The sequence below is a fragment of the Alosa sapidissima genome, chromosome 11 (assembly GCF_018492685.1).
Source record: "Alosa sapidissima isolate fAloSap1 chromosome 11, fAloSap1.pri, whole genome shotgun sequence".
Taxonomy (NCBI): domain Eukaryota; kingdom Metazoa; phylum Chordata; class Actinopteri; order Clupeiformes; family Clupeidae; genus Alosa; species Alosa sapidissima.
Window position 1 is genome coordinate 32,068,096 of NC_055967.1, and position 17,500 is coordinate 32,085,595.

The window sequence follows — 17,500 nt, forward strand, 5'->3', positions numbered from 1 at the left end:
TCTGACTCACCCCGACCCTTAACCTTTTACATTTGAAGTCCATTTTGTGCTACTCTATCAGTTCCCTATTCTCTCTCTCTCTCTCTCTCTCTCTCTCTCTCTCTCTCTCTCTCTCTCTCTCTATCTTCCTCCATTTTCCTCTATCATGCCCTCTATCTAACTTCATTCTCTTTATTAACCTTTGCTCTCTCCTGCTTCTCTCTGGGTGCAAATGCACTATTCTTTTTTTCCCTCTTTTCCTCAGCTTTTCTTCCTCTCACTGCACTTTTCACTCTCTCTCTCACCCCAGAGAACCTCTCCCTTCATCTATGTTTCTTTCATTCTCTCTCTCTCTCTCTCTCTCTCTCTCTAGGAGGCTCCATTAGAGGGTTTGCTCTGGTGGAGTTTATCCATCAGCATCTCTGGCACGGCTACGTTGCCGTTGGCAGACACCCCCAAACTCCTTAAGAGACCGTTGGGGCTTTGGCGGCAAAGCAACCGCTGGCACGCACTGATGATGTCATAAGAGGTGCCGAACCCAAAAAAAAAAAATGGGGTAATAACGCCTGATTTAAAAGAGCAAAAACGCGTAATCTCAATCTCAGCTTTTCCCAGAGCACTTTAAGTGAGTGTGCGTTTGAGGCGAAAGCGAGACGGATCATAGATTACAGATTACAAAACTGTCTGGCCTGCTAACCGGGAGTTTGACAAAGACAAAAGAGAGAGGGAGGTGTGTAAAATGGGATGAGGAGAGGAGTGTGTCTGTCTGAGGCACCACAACGTACACCACTAACATAGAAACTACTATTTACAATAACCGTTTTCTGCTATTGTTCGACCCTACAAATGGACACAAATGACCAGAACTTGGTTGCTCAATATAAACGCATGAGTCAGTGCCAGCTAAAATAGCCGGACGAGTCTCAGTGGATGTGTGCGGCTGAATGAAATCGTGAGAGACCCAAGAACATGAATGACATACTGGTGGTCTAATCGACTGTCTAAAGCCAGCCAGCCTGGAGCATCTGAACATCGCTAGTGAAAGAGCCACATCCTGTCCATAAGGGCTGACATATAGATTTGCTCTCTAGTACATCTGTCTCTCTACTCCTATGTGTGTGTGTGTGTGTGTGTGTGTGTGTGTGTGTGTATGGAAGGGTGTGGGGGAGTATGTATGTTCTGTATGCCTGAGGATGTGTATACATGAGAGAGTTAGTGTGTAAGGCTGATGTTTGTAATATAGATTTACCTTCTGGGATCGTGCACTTCAACGGAGAACTTCTTCTCTCTGAAATAGAGGTTCTCCAGTTGCCTCCATTGGAACACCTGAGGACCAAGGGGAAAAACAGCTCAGCAAACGTTCTCACAACCTTAATCCAACGTCCGGAACACAGCTATTCCTTTGGTTTAGTTCCAATTCCAGTTCCAGCACTGTGTGTGTGTCTGTGTGTATTAAAAGGCCGACAGTAATACACACACACTCACATGAAACAATGCTTCCGTTTCTGCTTGATGTCTTAAATGTAATCCAAACTGTTAACAATATCCCATTTCCAAAAAGCACAGGAAAGTTTGAAAAGTTTAGTTAATGTCCTCTCTTCTTGGATAACATCCCATCTGAGTGTGTGTGTGTGTGTGTGTGTGTGTGTGCGTGAGTGTTCAAAAGTGTGTATAACTCCTGTGAGTGTGGGAGAACACCAAGTTCTGAGCTCGTCTCCCTCTGAGTGGAGTGTGTGTGTGTTTGGAAGACGAGTGGAGTGGAGAGGGGGAGAGAGGGGGAGAGAGGGAGGGAGGGGGAGGAAGAGGAGGAGTCTACATTTCACCTCCACCCACATCAGACCCCTCCATCCTCCCACAGGCACCACATTCAGCTGTGTGTGTGTGTGTGTGTGTGTGTGTGTGTGTGTGTGTGTGTGTGTGTGTGTGTGTGTGTGTGTGCGTGTGTGTGTGTGTGTGTGTGGATCACAGTCACGTTACCAAACAGAGCTCTCCTGCTATGTTTAAACCAGCCCTTGTTTAAACCCTAGCCTTTGCCACCCCCACTCCATACAAACACCCGTATGCTCTCTTTCTGTCTGTTTCTCTCTCTCACACACACGCACACACACACACACACACGCACACACACACACCAAGTCATTTACTCATAAGGAACACTTCTGTTTCTCATTACACACACACACACACACACACTGCTAAGGGAGGGCTGCTATGACGATACACAGACCAGAGTCCAGCAGCCATCAGCTTCACATGTGAAGAAGGGAACAATGGAAAAGACAAAGAAAATAGAGAGAAAGAAAAGAGAGAGAGAGAAAAGAAATGAGACAGAGAGGAAGTGTTTAGTATAGAGCCCCTTCATCACTGGAACAACAACAAGAGGAAGGTCCGTTTCCTTTGGAAGAAAAACACTTTCGCCCCACTCACTGTAAACAGGTATAATTACTGAATCACTCCACCATTAAACACATGGGCATGAGAGGGGGGGGTCGTCAGAGAGGAACAAGCTGCTACCCTAAACATGACAGAGGACATGTAGGGAGAGAGAGAGAGAGAGAGAGAGAGTGAGAGAGGAGAGAGATAGAGATTGAGAGAGGGAAAGAGAAAGAGGAGAGAGAGAGGGGGTGGAGAGAGAGAGAGAGGGTGTGGGCTGGAGGAGAATAGAGGGGAGCCCAAGAATTTTAACAGCCTGAGAAAACAATGGACAGATGAAGGGTATCGGAAACACAATCATCTTACAGCACACACACTAGCACACACACACACACACACAAGCACAGACGTACTGTACAAGACACACACACACACATAAGCACACACTACTGTATATAGACACAGACACACACACACACACACACACACACACACACACACACACACACACACACACAAGAAAAACAAAAGTGTCATGGTCTGAGTAGCCACATTCTCTCCCTGTTCCCCCAGAAGAACACAAGAGGAGAACACAGGACTGGACTCACACGAGGAGTGAAATGGAGGGTTCTAGAGTTCCGTCTCGTCTCCTCACAGCCAATGGGCCGCAGCGAGCTAGCAGCCAGAACACAGCATTCTGGGGTAACATGGGCACGCCCAAAGGTTTGGGGCATTGTTCTGATGTGGGTGGAGGCCTACTTCTTAGAAGTGTGTGTGTGTGTGTGTGTGTGTGTGTGTGTGTGTGTGTGTGTGTGTGTGTGCACGCAGAACATAGACCAGTCCTGTCTGTGTGTGTGTGAATGAGAGAGTGTAGTCCAGTAAAAGTCATGGGTGTGCCCTGATTATCATTGTAACTATTATTGGATATGTTACACACATACACCGTCCCCCCTTCAGACATAGCGTACCCACACCCACTGACATCCATACACATGAAACATCACACACACACACACACACACACACACACACACACACACACACACACACACACACACGGGTCAGCTTCACAACCCAAGGGAGAATCTACATCCATGAGTAAGCCTAATATTCAGAGACTCTTCCTGTGAATCAATCTGGAGAGGTCTTAACTCTTCTCCTATCCACCGACGCACTCACACCCACGCACACACACACAAACACACACACTCACACACACACTTCCAATCCACACACACATTGTAAATACTGAAACGCTTCCCAGCGCATTCCCAAGTTCAGCAGATCAGACTCTAATGTTTTCAGCATGTTCTGGGGTTGCCATGGGGACAGTAATACTGATGGGTTAGGGGTGGGGTGGGGGGGGTTCCGTTACACAGGGTGGGAGGCCAATTGGTGGTCTGGGCAGAAGAGTGTTTGCACCCCCGAAACAACCGTTAAACACTCACTGACATCAGAGCCTCAAAGCAAATGACCATCTATAACACTAATTTACACTCATGCGTAAACAAACACACACACACACACACACACACACACACACACACACACAGCTCCTCGAAAATACATCCTGGGGGATTTTCACACCCAGTTCAAGGACATGGAGCCAATCCTTCATGCACCATTAATACTGTCAGCTCTGTGCATTTCCAACTTGTCACATGTTTCAGAAAAACAGGTTCTCTGTTTCACTGGAGAGCTCTCTTCTGGGGTGAGTTAGCAGAAGTTGCTTAAGAATTCTGACTCCAGGTTTGGATAAAGAAACAGTGTGAAACACATGGAGTCATAATATGCTATAGAGCAAAAACAGTTGGACAAAAGGAGCAGAAAATAATTGTCTCTTAAAAGGCCACAGGAAAAATCTTACGGAAGTTACGGTAATGTTGGTTATTTGGCCTATATACACATACACATTAAAGGCACACTATGGAAGATTTTCACCTTTATGAAGCCAATTTGATGGTAAACGAACTTGTAATAGGTGAATCGTTCACCTAGCATAGCTATACAGCATAGATGTAGCGAGTCCCTACCGAGAAAAGCAGCTATGCAACTTTCAAGAGCTGCGCCCCGCCAAAACTATCAAGAATCATGAAACATTACCTTGTCAGTAGATATAGCTCTTTAGAGATAGTTTTTGCATGTTGTTAATCCTTCACCTCCACAACAAAAGCATTTGCATTGTGTACAGGGGGGATAAGTCACGAGAAGTTTGCTATTAACAATATATAAATACATTGCGACTTTAAATACCTAAACCTGCATAGTATACCTTTAAGATGTGCGCACAAACACATAAAAACTGAAACACAGTCACACACACATGTGCGCACACGCGAGCAAATATATTTACTCACATGTAGCACACAAACACATCTTAAATTAATTTACATGAACTTCACCACTCAATGAGTCACTCAGCAGGAAAGAGGGACTTTTACTGTGTGTGGTTTAGTTTAATGAAGCCACACACACCTGCATATGCCTCACCACATCTCCTGGGACCTACCCACCCAGATGAGTGGGTTGAGAAGAACACAAACCCACAAGCTGAAGCACTGTGATTAGACTAGAGTCCAACTAGCTCCCACGTCTCCTATCTTTTTGCCGAATAGCATGGCTCTATCACATGACTAAGTCACGTGTCTGCAAAGGGTGAATCAACCTATAAAAGCATCTAAAGTGATCAGCAAGGCCCCCAGATCTCAACACTTCAAAACATCAGACTATCCAATACACTGTGTTTGATGGGGTTTCCTCAACAAATCTGAATCAGACATGCAAATCTGGCCTTAGCGATAAAGACACTATATTGATAAAGACACGTGCGTGCGTGCGTGCGTGAGTGTGTGTGTGTGTGTGAGTGTGTGTGTGTGAATGTGTGTGTGTGTGTTTTACAGTCCCACGCGTCTGGCGGTGGCATTAAGAGCCCTCCGGGTCAGCTCTGCTTCCTGACTCCCAGCAGCTGTGGTGCAAACCGCTGGCTTACAGATCCTTACGGAATGCTGTGGAATACTGCGGGATTGACGGGGAGGGGAGGAACGCTGCGGGAATGGGGACGCTGGATTGGAATGGGGCTCGTGAAGCTGATGGATGGTGGTGAGATGTGGGTGTGTGTGTGTGTGTGTGCGTGTGTGTGTGTGAAAAGCTGGTGGTGGTGAGACGTCCCGTCTGGACGGTGTAATGAGTCTTGTTAGGGCATCAGTGGTGAAAATGGGGAGGGACTGGGCCACACCGATCTGTGTGTGTGTGTGTGTGTGTGTGTGTGTGTGTGTGTGTGTGTTTGAGATAGAAATTTCAGACCTCCCTCACAAACTTTTTCCAGACTTTTATTTTAGCATCCGCTGTTGCTTTTACTTTTCAACTCTCAGGGAAATGTCCTGTGAGAGGCTGGGCAGTCTGGTAGGGGACCTGTCACTCAACAGCAGGGCTGGGGAATCGCTTGGATGCTGCTGAAGCCTCTCCACTTGGCCACACACACACACACACACACACACACACACACACACACACACACACATGCAAACACTTCATTTTCCCCTTCAGCACTTCTCTCTCTCTCTCCATCTCGCCTTCTCTCTCCATCTCTCTCTCTCTCCATCTCTCCATCCCTCCACTCCCTCTGCATGCGTTTCACAATGATGTGAACCAGAGCTTGACTCTAAATAAGCCGCTGCGACTCGCTTCACGCACGGCCGACGTGCACACTGCTTTGAACGCTATTTATAGTCACTGCTTTTGGGGAAATGTGTCCAAACACATTTTTTCCACCGCTCAAAAGACGTCCTTTTCTTCCGCCATGCACCCCACACACACACACACACACACACACACACACACACACACACACACACACACACACACACACACACACCTGCCAACACAGCAGTGTTTCTGATGAGTAGTACACCAGCCCTGGGGTTTGGCTTTGGGGATGATGAAATATATGATTCCACCAAATATACAAATACAATCAAAACACCCTCCTGCATATGTGTGTACCAAGCATAATGAAGTATTAGCATTTGGTACAGGTTATACATACAACGAATAAGGTTATATGCTGTTAGGCTAAGGCTATATAACAGATTGTTCCCTTTTTTCTGTGTGTGTGTGTGTGTGTGTGTGTGTGTGTGTCTGTGTGTGTGTGTGTGTGTGTGTGTACATCTGGGAAAGGGTGTGGGTTAATGGAATGTTGGCCACATATGTTTGACTGAAACTAAACTACTTCCAGATAGGTACCACCAAACTTCAACCACTCAACCAACTTACTCCAAGGAATATCTGACTCAAATATTTTGTGATATTCCTATGTTGTGGAGTGTGTGTTTGTGTGTATATGTGTGTGTGTGCGCAGTCACTGTGGATCAGTCAATGTGCATGACCGTGTGTGTGTGTGTCTGTGTGTGTGTGTGTGTAAGTGTGTGTTCAATCACTGTCACTGTCTGCATCTGCGATATGTTGACCTTTGACTGATTCTGTCTGATGTTGCAAGGTCACAACCTCCAAACATCACCAGTCAGTCAGGCTCATATGTCACCCCCAGAGGTTAAAAGGTGTGGCAGCTCATAGGTGAAGTCATTAGGTCAAAGGTCAATGTGAGTTGAGAAGTGTGTGATCATATGCTATACACTACACTACACTATACACACAGACATACACATACAGTACACACTATCACAAGGTTTACCACTGTACTTCCAATTTCTGGTAAATCATACTGATGAACTACAACTAATGAAATACTTCTGCATTATCAGAACTCTCTATCTGGGGCCGTATTCACGAATTTAGGAGCAACTCCTAAAAATAATGGGCGTGTCACTCCTAACTTTAGGACTCCTAATTTTTTTCACTAAAAGTAATTCACGAAGCATTTTAGACCTAAAAGTAGCACCTAAGTCTGGGACAGCCTAAAAGAAGTCGAGAGGACTCCTAACTCACTAAGACCTATTCACAAACAGCTTTTTGTGGCATTTCACGTTGCGATGTTTTGAAATGGGTATGCGCAACAGGAGCTTCCAATCGCGAGGGAACAATTTTGCATTGTAGGCATAAAAGGGATGCTATAACGCCACCAACAACAACCAAAACTACTCATTGTCAACATGTAAATTAAATGTAACGTTTCATTGTGAATCAAATTAAAATGTTCTCCTCTTTGCAAACGTAGACATATGGTGACAGATTAATTTAATAATGTTGCAAAGATAGCCTAGCCTACTGCATCAATCCGTAGGCCTATGTTTTATTAGGCTACTAGGCTATTTGTTTTGCCTTACTCTTTATTCATTTAGGCTAGGCCTTTTTATTCAGTTATTTATCATCTTCCGTCCTTCGCACTACTTGTGCAGCGCACGCATTCTCAGACCTGTCACCTGTCACTCATCATCGTAAGGGAGGTGTTTGGAATCATTCCCGCGTTACAATCATCAGCCAATCAAGGTGGTCACTTCAGTCAAGCTCGTGCATGAGTAATGACGTCATCCATAGCAACGAAGACTCACTCTTAGTTTAGGAGTTGTCATTTTTCCTTACTAAGAGTAGGTCTGAAAGGCTTTGTGAATAACTTTTAAGAGAAAACTCCTAGCTAAAATCTTTTAGTGCGATTTAGGAGTACTCCTAGTGGTAAGATAAAAGGCTTTGTGAATACGGCCCCTGGTCTCTTGCTGGAACTCTTTTCCCGACATTGCACAAGAATGAGCCAAAACAATCACACACATTCACTCATGCTCACTCACTGAGAAGTCAGCATGTGGACTTAAGCAAAAATGAATGCTGCACTAACATTCTTCCTTTCACAAATTCATAGGATTGGAATAAACATGAAGAACACGGCATGGAAACTCATGATACGACTATGTGTGTTTTGAGTGTGTGTGTGTGTGTGTGTGTGTGTGTGTGTGTGTTTGAGAGAGAGAGAGAGAGAGAGATAGAGAGAGAGAAAATGTGTGTGTTTGTGTGTGTGTGTGTGTGTGTGTGTGTGTGTGTGTGTGTTTGAGAGAGAGAGAGAGAGAGAGAGAGAGATAGAGAGAGAGAAAATGTGTGTGTTTGTGTGTGTGTGTAAAAGTGCTTAAACAGGGAGCAACTGTTTTTCCCTTACCTTCCTGGGTTTGACCTTGTCCTGGTAGTCGTACTGGAAGATGCCCTTGTAGCTGAGGCCCAGCCACCACGGGATGCCCTGCTTGTCCTGAGGGACGATAAGAAAGAGAGGGATGAAGAGTGTGGAGGAGGAGGAGAAGAGAGAGATAGCGTGAGAAGGTGAGGACACAAACACCCAATCACGTGCCATGTGTTCTCTAATAGCACTCATGTGTTAGGATGCGTGTGTGTGTGTGTGTGTGTGTGTGTGTGTGTGTGTAACAGTGCGAGTGTTAGTAATGGCAGACCATATCACTGCGGCACACTTAAACAGTGACCTGTGACATGAAATGTGATGAATCACACCGTGACACCCACTTTAAAAAGCTTGCAAGTGATCTGCGCACGTGTGTGTGTGTGCGCAGGTGTATGTGTGTGTGTCTGTGTTTGTGTGCATGTGTGTCTGTGTTTGTCTAAAATCATGCATGCCAAACAGTCATTTCCGAATTCATTTGTGTCTGTTTCAAGAGAAACAAAGCCTTGTACGTGTGCTGTTGCAGTATGCTTGCATGAGTACTTTTATGTGTTTCAGCATCTGCATGTGTGTTTATACCCATGAATGTGTGTGTGTGTGTGTGTTTGTGTGCCTGCATGTGTTTATGCCCCTGAATGTATGTGTGTGTGTGTGTGTGTGTGTGTGTGTGTGTGTATGTGTATAAGTGTGTGATGCATAAGTCAACCTTATGCTTGCATTCTCATTGCCTGCAAAGTGCTCAGGAGGCACCCACCTTTACAGCATAGTAATGCACTCCATATGTGGGCAAGGACTCCATTACACTCATGTAGCTGAGGAAGACAGGAAAACAGAGTTGGAGAAACACAGCACTACTGACACTGGAAAATGCCACCTAACACACAGACAAGTGCTGCAAACAAACACACACACACACACACACACAGGCGTGCAGTTGACAAAACAAACAGATGTGTACAAATTCACACATATAAACACACAGTCTCAAGACTCAAAGGGAACAGAGTCTACGAACAGCAACTCGTCCTTTGTTTCGGTGATTTAATTTAAGGCTGTGTTTGTTTTATGTGGTCTGCACACTTACTTCACAATGGCCTGGCCCCTGGACTGACCGCTCAGCTTCTTGTAGTGCTCAATGACTCGGTCCTCACTGTAAAAGGCAAACACACACACACACACACAGAGCGAGAGAGGGAGGGAGAGAAAGAGAGAGCGTGTTCAGTGCTATAGGATTTGCAGATGACAGTTTTGTGGCAGGAAAAGCATGAGAACACAGCCGTCAGCCTGTTTCAATTACGGGGGAAAAAATCCTGCTGATTGCGGTTGTGTAACCTTGCAGATGGAGAGAGAGAGAGAGAGAGTGTGTGTGTGTGTGTGTGTCTATGTGTGTGTGTGTGTGTGTGTGTGTGTGTCTGTGTGTGTGTGTGTCTGTGTGTGTGTTTGCGTTCTAGGCAGTACTGTATAAGTATATAGTCATAGCTACTTAAGTGCAATTGATAATTGATCATTTGTACATTGATGACCTTAAGGGATTCTGAGTGTTTACTCAGAGGCTATGAAGATGCACGAGTAGGTGTGAGAGAGAGAGAGAGAGAGAGAGAGAGAAAGAGAGAGAGGGTAGTGTGTGTGTGTGTGTGTGTGTGTGAGAGAGCAAACTCTAGACTAGGGCTTTGACTCCGAACTTCGTTATTCGAATATAATTCGATTATTTTAAAAATTAAAGATATTCGAACGAATTTTAGGGATCTCTTAATATTCGAACCTGTAGCCTATGGAAATATTTTTTGTAAATGTATTTGGTTGTAGCCTAAACGTTGTTTTCAATTCAGATTCCAAGGTTTTTTTCACGCCTTCTGGAGTGAAATCGCGAGCTCATTAGCAAGGCTATTATTGGCCATCTGGGCTCCTGTAGGTTAGCATCCTGGCTGGTTCGCGCTTAGTGAGCAGCTCCCACATAAACATTTTTATTTTAAACTTAACCTTCCTCTGATTTTAATCACCTTAGTTATCAATCAAAGCAAACAGGGAAAAGAAATGGCAACACAATCATTAAAAACACTTAAATAAATAAATGTGCAGATAAGTCTGAATGAAAAGCAGCACTGGTTGAAGCCTGGAAATATTGTAAACAAAGTAACGTTAGCTTAATTTGCTAGTTTATCATAGTCTATGGTTAGACTGTTCAGTTTCCCCACGTGTGTTTAAGTTTCAATTGAATACTTTTTCTCCTTGGGACAGGCCCGTTTGAGTCTTGGAAAATACTTTTCCATTTGCATTGGGATTGAGATGATTAGAATTTAGCAGTCAATTTGAATGCAGTAGTTTTGAACAAATTCGTGCAGCGTGCTAATGATGCTAACCGGATTTAATAGCAATTTAGCCAGTCGTCTTGCACGATTAATGTTTGGATTACATGTGCATGCTGAGGAGGGATGCGCCTGTTGAGAGGGAGAGAGAGAGAGTGCACGGGGCAAGGAGAGTCTGTGGTGAGGTAACGTTAGGCCTACTTCCACCGCCTACTCTGGTAGAGTTTGACATACTACAATGCAAGATATATTTAGCCTATTTTATTTATGGACAACATAAGGCAGGAGGTGTGTGTTGCTTTTAATTATGAATGTTCTATCGAACGTATTTTTTATTGATATCGATTACATGTGCTATACATATCGCTATCGTTGTATCGCCCAGCCCTATGCTCAATAATAACAATTTTGACACACGCATTTACTCAGCATGTAGTCTATTGACATTGACTGATACACTGCCCTCTGGTGGACAGAACAAATAGAACTTAAGTTTGATACCAATATCGGTCTTACGGAAGACATTTAATGGTTAAAATATTATTAATACATATTCGAATATATTCGAATTTTAATATTAATAAACAAACGAACTTCGAATATGATTTTTGGGCAAAAGTCAAAGCCCTACTGTAGACAGACTCACCAGTAGGCCAGTGACGGGTGCTCTTTGAGAGCTTGCGTGGGCAGAGCGGGCAGCTTCTTCAGGTCACCCCTCGTGGCATCGTTACTGCATAACACAAACACAACCATCAGCCTACAACTCCCAGAATCCCATTCCAATGATGATCACACAAACACAACCATCAGCCTACAACTCCCAGAATCCCATCCCATTGGAGATCACAGACACAAATCAAAACCCATTCTTCTGTGGGATCGATTCAAATATATAAAACATATAACAATCTCTATGCCCTATGGATATGCTATAAACATTCCCATTCTTGGAACAGCTTTTCTAGTAGTACTAGTGCTTACTGTGCCTTTTCCAGCGTACAGCTTGGCCTGGTCAACAACCTACAAAAGCCCTCTCAGGGAACTGGACTCAGTCGAGTTTTGGGCTTGGACATCTAAGGCCTGCTCTACTCTCACAGGGCAATAAATGTTTTGTGACTGTGTGACGGTTACTGTAACTATATATCAGAGAGGGGTGGTGCTATTGTGTGTGTGTGTGTGGGTGCGCTTCACATTCCATTGCTCCATAGGACACCATGTTTATTTATGTTTCCCATTTGAAACAGGAAGTGAGGTCAGAGGTTAGCTCTGTTTTCACTTTACATCAGTGGCTCTCTCACACACATACACAGACACACGTACACACACTGCAAGCATACACCCGTGTGAAAACCACCACTTTAAAGAAATGAAAAATGCTGTCTTCAAACACAAATACACACCCACACTCTCCCACACTAATACCCCCCCCACCCCCCACAGACACATAAGTAATCTGAGATGGTCTGGTGTACGTTAACATCTTCATCATTCGTCAGACAGTTCAGTGTTAAATCAGCTAGCTGAGTGTCACGGCTAACCAAGCTTGGATAACAGCAGCGCAATTAAAACCCTTACTGCTGACACACTTTCCCTCCCTCTCTCTCTCTCTCTACCTCTTTCAAACACACACACACATCTGCAAAGAGAGAATGTGAAAATAGCTAACAAAGGGACGAATACAGAAAGAGACAACCAGAAACATAAAAAAACTGAAAAAGATAGATAGATAGATAGATAGATAGATAGATAGATAGAACGATAGGTAGATCATTGATAGGCCTTCATAGCTAGTAAGACACAGAGCAATAGAAATTGTGATTGTGAGTGTGTGTCGTGTTGTGTCCTGTCCTGTCCTGTCCACCCATCCCACCCGGTCTGCTATCTCTGTCTCACGGCTCACAGACCCTGAAACTGAATGCTGTCTATTATTTAGTTAGGCGGATGCTGCCTAACTGGATTATTTAGGTGAATGGGCTAACTGAGTTTTGGAGACAAAGAGCAGACAATGTCTACTCCCTTCAGTGGCTTCCTATGACATTAATAAGCTTCAAGAAACGACAAGACAACAAGATCCACAACAGCCAAAAAGTGTGAGTGCATATATTTGGATTGTATTAAAGATGGATTGCTAAATGTCAGTTTATTATTTCAACTAGAGGAAAGAGCACAGGATTGGTGTGTGGCTGTGTGTGTGTGTGTGTGTGTGTGTGTGTGTTTGTAATGCAACACTGTTTACCCTCTACATTCCATTCTTTCCCTTTCCCTCTGTTCCCACTGCATTCACTCCCTCATTCATTCATTCATTCTGTCTCAATCCATTTCTCTAGGGAAGTCTTATGTTTGTGTGTGTGTGTGTCTGTGTCTCTGTGTGTGCTTGTGTATGTGTGTGTGTGTGTGTGTGTCTGTGTGTGTGTGTGTGTGTGTGTGTGTGTGTGTCTCTGTGTGTGCTTGTGTATGTGTGTGTGTGTGTGTGTGTGTGTGTGTGTGTGTGTGTGTGTGTGTGTGTGTGTGTGTGTGTCTGTGTGTGTGTGTGTGTGTGTCTGTGTCTCTGTGTGTGCTTGTGTATGTGTGCAAACGTGTCCGTGTGCAGATGTGCATGTGTGTGTGTGTGTGTGTGTGTAAGAGAGATAGCAAGAGGAGGAGGAGCATGTAGCTACTGTGGCCTGCGTCACACACACACACACACACACACACACACACACACCCTACACTAATGCTTGGTGTCAAGCGTGCGTCACACACAGCATGCTGATAACAGCTGCACGCCGCTGCAGAGCCCACTAACCCTGGAGGCTGAGACACACACAGGAAACAGTTTTCAGAGAACAGAGAGAATGCGTGGTGCTCTTACCTGGTAAAGTCTCCTTTCGCCTCCTACCACAGGAAGAGTGCCAGGGTTCAGAGAGTGAGGTATGGAGAAAGAGAGATAAAGAAGAAAACAAATAGATCAGATACAATGTCATAAGGAGCCCTTCTCTCGATTTGTGTGTGTGTGTGTGTGTGTGTGTGTGTGTGTGTGTGTGTGTGTGTGTGTGTGTGTCGTTAAAGTGCTGTCCTAAATCAGTGGGAAGGAATCAGTCTGCTGGAGTTGGTCCATCAAAAGGTCAAACCCAAATGATATCCGATACAACAATCAGAGTGACACACACACACACACACACACACACACACACACACACACACACACACACACACACACACAGCAGGGCAGTGGTGGCCTTTCACTCTAAAGGTTAGACATTATGAGAATAGTGTCCCGTAGACAGACCGAGAGGCAGACAGAAGACAATGGCCCTGATGGGAAACTAATAACACATATAAGGCCACTAATTTACCGTCAGAACAGGGCAGTGACGGTCAGATGGGTTTAGGGAAGCTAAAATTGGTCCTATTCATTCTAAGTGTCATTTCCTCAGCAGACGTTCTGTCTTTGTTCAAGCACCGACGCCTCTCTCGATACTGAAAGACTGTGACCAGAACAGCCATTAGACAATTGCATATGTCACTCAGCTGTCAGTATTCTATCTGCACCTCATTATGTTTCACATCCCGAGCTCCATTTAGAGTATTATTCATTTAAGTATGAAACTACACAAGCACTTCAAATACCTCTCATCATTTTTGCTAGTCTGAGGTAACAGTTAGCGAGCTAAGCTAGCAGTAGCTGCCTAGGCTAACCATAGAAAACCAAATGACTGCGCCATTCAAAGCAGGCCGGAATGCGCAAACAACATGACGTTTGTTTCACTCTAAGAAAACAACAAGACACAATCATCTCAAAGACACCATGAAAACAATAGGAGCCAGGCCTACCAGGCCTTACATGCTAAAAGTGGCTACATGCTACAAGATAAATGTATAAGTTAAACATAATAATTTAGTGAGTGGCCTATCGCAAGGTGATATGGGGATTTTAAAAGGAAGACTGTGTGTGTATCCTCGTGCTTGGTGTGTCGGGCATGGTGGTCAGGCCATACCTGGAGAATGTAGGAGGCCAGCTCAAAGACTACCTCACTGTCCACCTCAATCAGCTCCTGCAGAAAAGGAGACAGAGAGAGTTCATTTTTGGGTCATAGGCGCATACACACACACACACAAGAACAGAGAATAGAGAGTGTGTAAGGTGAGAGGAGTATGAATCCTTAAGGTACCTTGGCCCACCCCCTATTCGTCTATTCACATGAGTAACACACTTCATTATCATTAACTCAGGGGGGGTCAAGAATGTAAGGAATGCGCTCCCATCAAAGACACACACACACATGCACGCACGCACGCACACACACACAGGAAGGTAATCTGAGGATTTACTCACACACACATAAGAAGTTAATTAAAAAAAAGATAAGGGCCAATAATGGAGAGGAGAAATTCTTCAGAACACAAACACATGTGTGTGTGTGTATGTGTGTGTGTGTGTGTGTGTGTATATGTGTGTGTGTATGTGTGTGTGTGTGTGTGTGTGTGTGTGTGTGCGCGCCTATGCGTCACAATCTGGGACCTTTCCTGTGTGTGTATGTAAGGCTGCAGTCTGGACTCTGTCAGAGGAACACTGTGAGAGCATAGCACTGTGGTTGGAGCATCAGGCTTCAGCAGTGAACCCAAATCTCTCTGAAAGATAACACAGGCACTGCCGGAAGTGTATCGATAGAGACAGATAAGATAAGGCGTGTGTGTGTGTGTGTGTGTGTGTGTGTGTCTATGTGTATTGTGTCTATGTTGTGAACATTTGTGTTTTTCGACGTGAATTTATTACTTCTCATGACATTAAGGACAAAAGGAGAATGAATGAGATAACAAACAGCCATACATCATACAGATTGAGAGAAAGAGAGAGAGAGGGAAAGAGAGAGAGTTCGATAGAGGAGAGAGAGTTTCCAGACAAGCTGCTTCCTGAGCTCTGGATGAATATTCAAGTTATTGAGGTGGAGGTTATCTGGGCTTTGTAATTCACTCCCCCCTTTATCTGTCACACACACACACACACACACACACACACACACACACACACACACACACACACACACTCACACTCAAACCCTCACACAGACATGCAGATACGCGAGCAGCTGTCTTTACTTCCGCTGGGGAATTTACTATCATCCTCTAGTGGCAGGACATGAACATCACAACATTTAGTCCATTTAGTCCACACACACACCCACACACACACACACCCACACACACACACACCCACACACACACACACACACACACAACTTGCCTTATATATGCAAGACTTTGCATTGAGGAAGAAGAGCTCGATGGTAGCATTGTCCTTCAGGTAAGATATACTCTCAATGTAGAACCTGCAGAGAGAAGAGAGATGACACTGTGTTTAATAGAACACGTCAAGAACCGAAACGGGACTTTGAACACTATATCTCACATGTTTATTTCAGTGATGTTGCTAAAACACTCTAGACCTGCATACAAGACCATGTCTCAAATCTGTTGTCCTTTACTTCCAGCGTTTTTAGCAGCATTCCTACTTTTGAATTCTCTTCACCTTACTTCTCTGTGGTCAAATCGAATGCTATCCTACACATATCACACATCCATTTCTGCACATTGAACATTTTTCAACTCTGGCCACAAGGGGTCATCACACCCCACACATCATAACACAGACACACACAGACACAGACACGCACACTCACTGTCTTGCACTCAACGTATACAAATATGTATATGAACTATGTTGTTTATACTAGTACAACTGTCTGAATGTGAGGGTGTCTTGTGTAAACATCTCCGAGGCTGGTTGAGAAGAGTTTAGCTGTCAGATGCAACAAAATTCTTTAATTTTTTTATGTATTTATTTTTATCCTTTATTTATCCTTCATTTAATTTAATGAGAACAATCGCATCACAGGACACACGGACAGTACAGACATAATCCGTTTGGTCACACTTCGCTACAAGCAGAGAGATGGAGAGGAAGAGAGAGGGGGAGAGAGAGAGAGAGAGAGAGAGAGAGAAGAGTAGAAGGGAGATGGAGAGAGGGGGAGGGAGAGAGAGAGAGAGAGAGAAGAGTAGAAGGGAGATGGAGAGATAGTGTGTGAACCAAACCAACAGGCAAAAACAAATGTGTGTAAGAGACGTGAGAAAGATTGGGTGCTGCTCTATGATGAGTGTCCTCAGTGGGGTGAAGATTCGCTGGGACACGCGATCACTCATTCACACACACACACACAACACACACACACACACACTTGGTGACTTGTGTGCAGCCAAGAAGCAATTGACCCTGAAAGAGTTGAAGCGTTTTATTGAATGTGTGCCTCTATGTGTGAGAGAGAGAGAGAGAGCAAGAGAGAGAGAGAGAGAGAATTAGAGTGAGAGGGAGAGAGTTGATTAAAATGGTATTGGCAGCTGGTTTAATTGGAGCGGGAATGTGCTTAATAGAGTTGGGGGGATGGAGGGACATCAGAGAGTTCAGCTCCCTCAATCAATACTCCAGTCAAGCAGAGTGAGAGGATTTAAACCAGTGGATCTCACACACACACACACACACACACACAAACAGAGAGAGAGAGAGAGAGAGAGAGAGGATCATGGAAAGAGGATGAAACAATCTCCTCAGTGTGTGAAAATCTCCTGAGTTATGCATATACATTTTGTCGGATTGTACGTGCATGTGTGTGTGTGTGTGAGAGAGAGCATATGTGTGTGTGTGAGGGTGAGGGAAGTGCACTGTAATGGTTAGGTCACCCTAGTCTGATCT

At 44.5% G+C, this 17,500-nt stretch overlaps 1 protein-coding gene across 12 annotated transcripts in view; it reads right to left on the minus strand.

Moving 5' to 3' along the window:
* The window catches only part of frmd4a (FERM domain containing 4A), a 96,615-nt gene that overhangs the window by 22,510 nt on the left and 56,605 nt on the right, over positions 1-17,500 (minus strand). For all 12 annotated transcript variants that reach the window (XM_042109436.1, XM_042109435.1, XM_042109434.1 and 9 more), the window contains exons 5-12: positions 15,998-16,082; positions 14,751-14,807; positions 13,625-13,647; positions 11,420-11,503; positions 9,552-9,617; positions 9,222-9,279; positions 8,456-8,542; positions 1,229-1,305 (exon numbers count right to left, since the gene is read on the minus strand). In XM_042109436.1, coding sequence (XP_041965370.1) covers positions 1,229-1,305; positions 8,456-8,542; positions 9,222-9,279; positions 9,552-9,617; positions 11,420-11,503; positions 13,625-13,647; positions 14,751-14,807; positions 15,998-16,082 — 537 coding nt within the window. The remainder of the gene's footprint in view (positions 1-1,228; positions 1,306-8,455; positions 8,543-9,221; positions 9,280-9,551; positions 9,618-11,419; positions 11,504-13,624; positions 13,648-14,750; positions 14,808-15,997; positions 16,083-17,500) is intronic.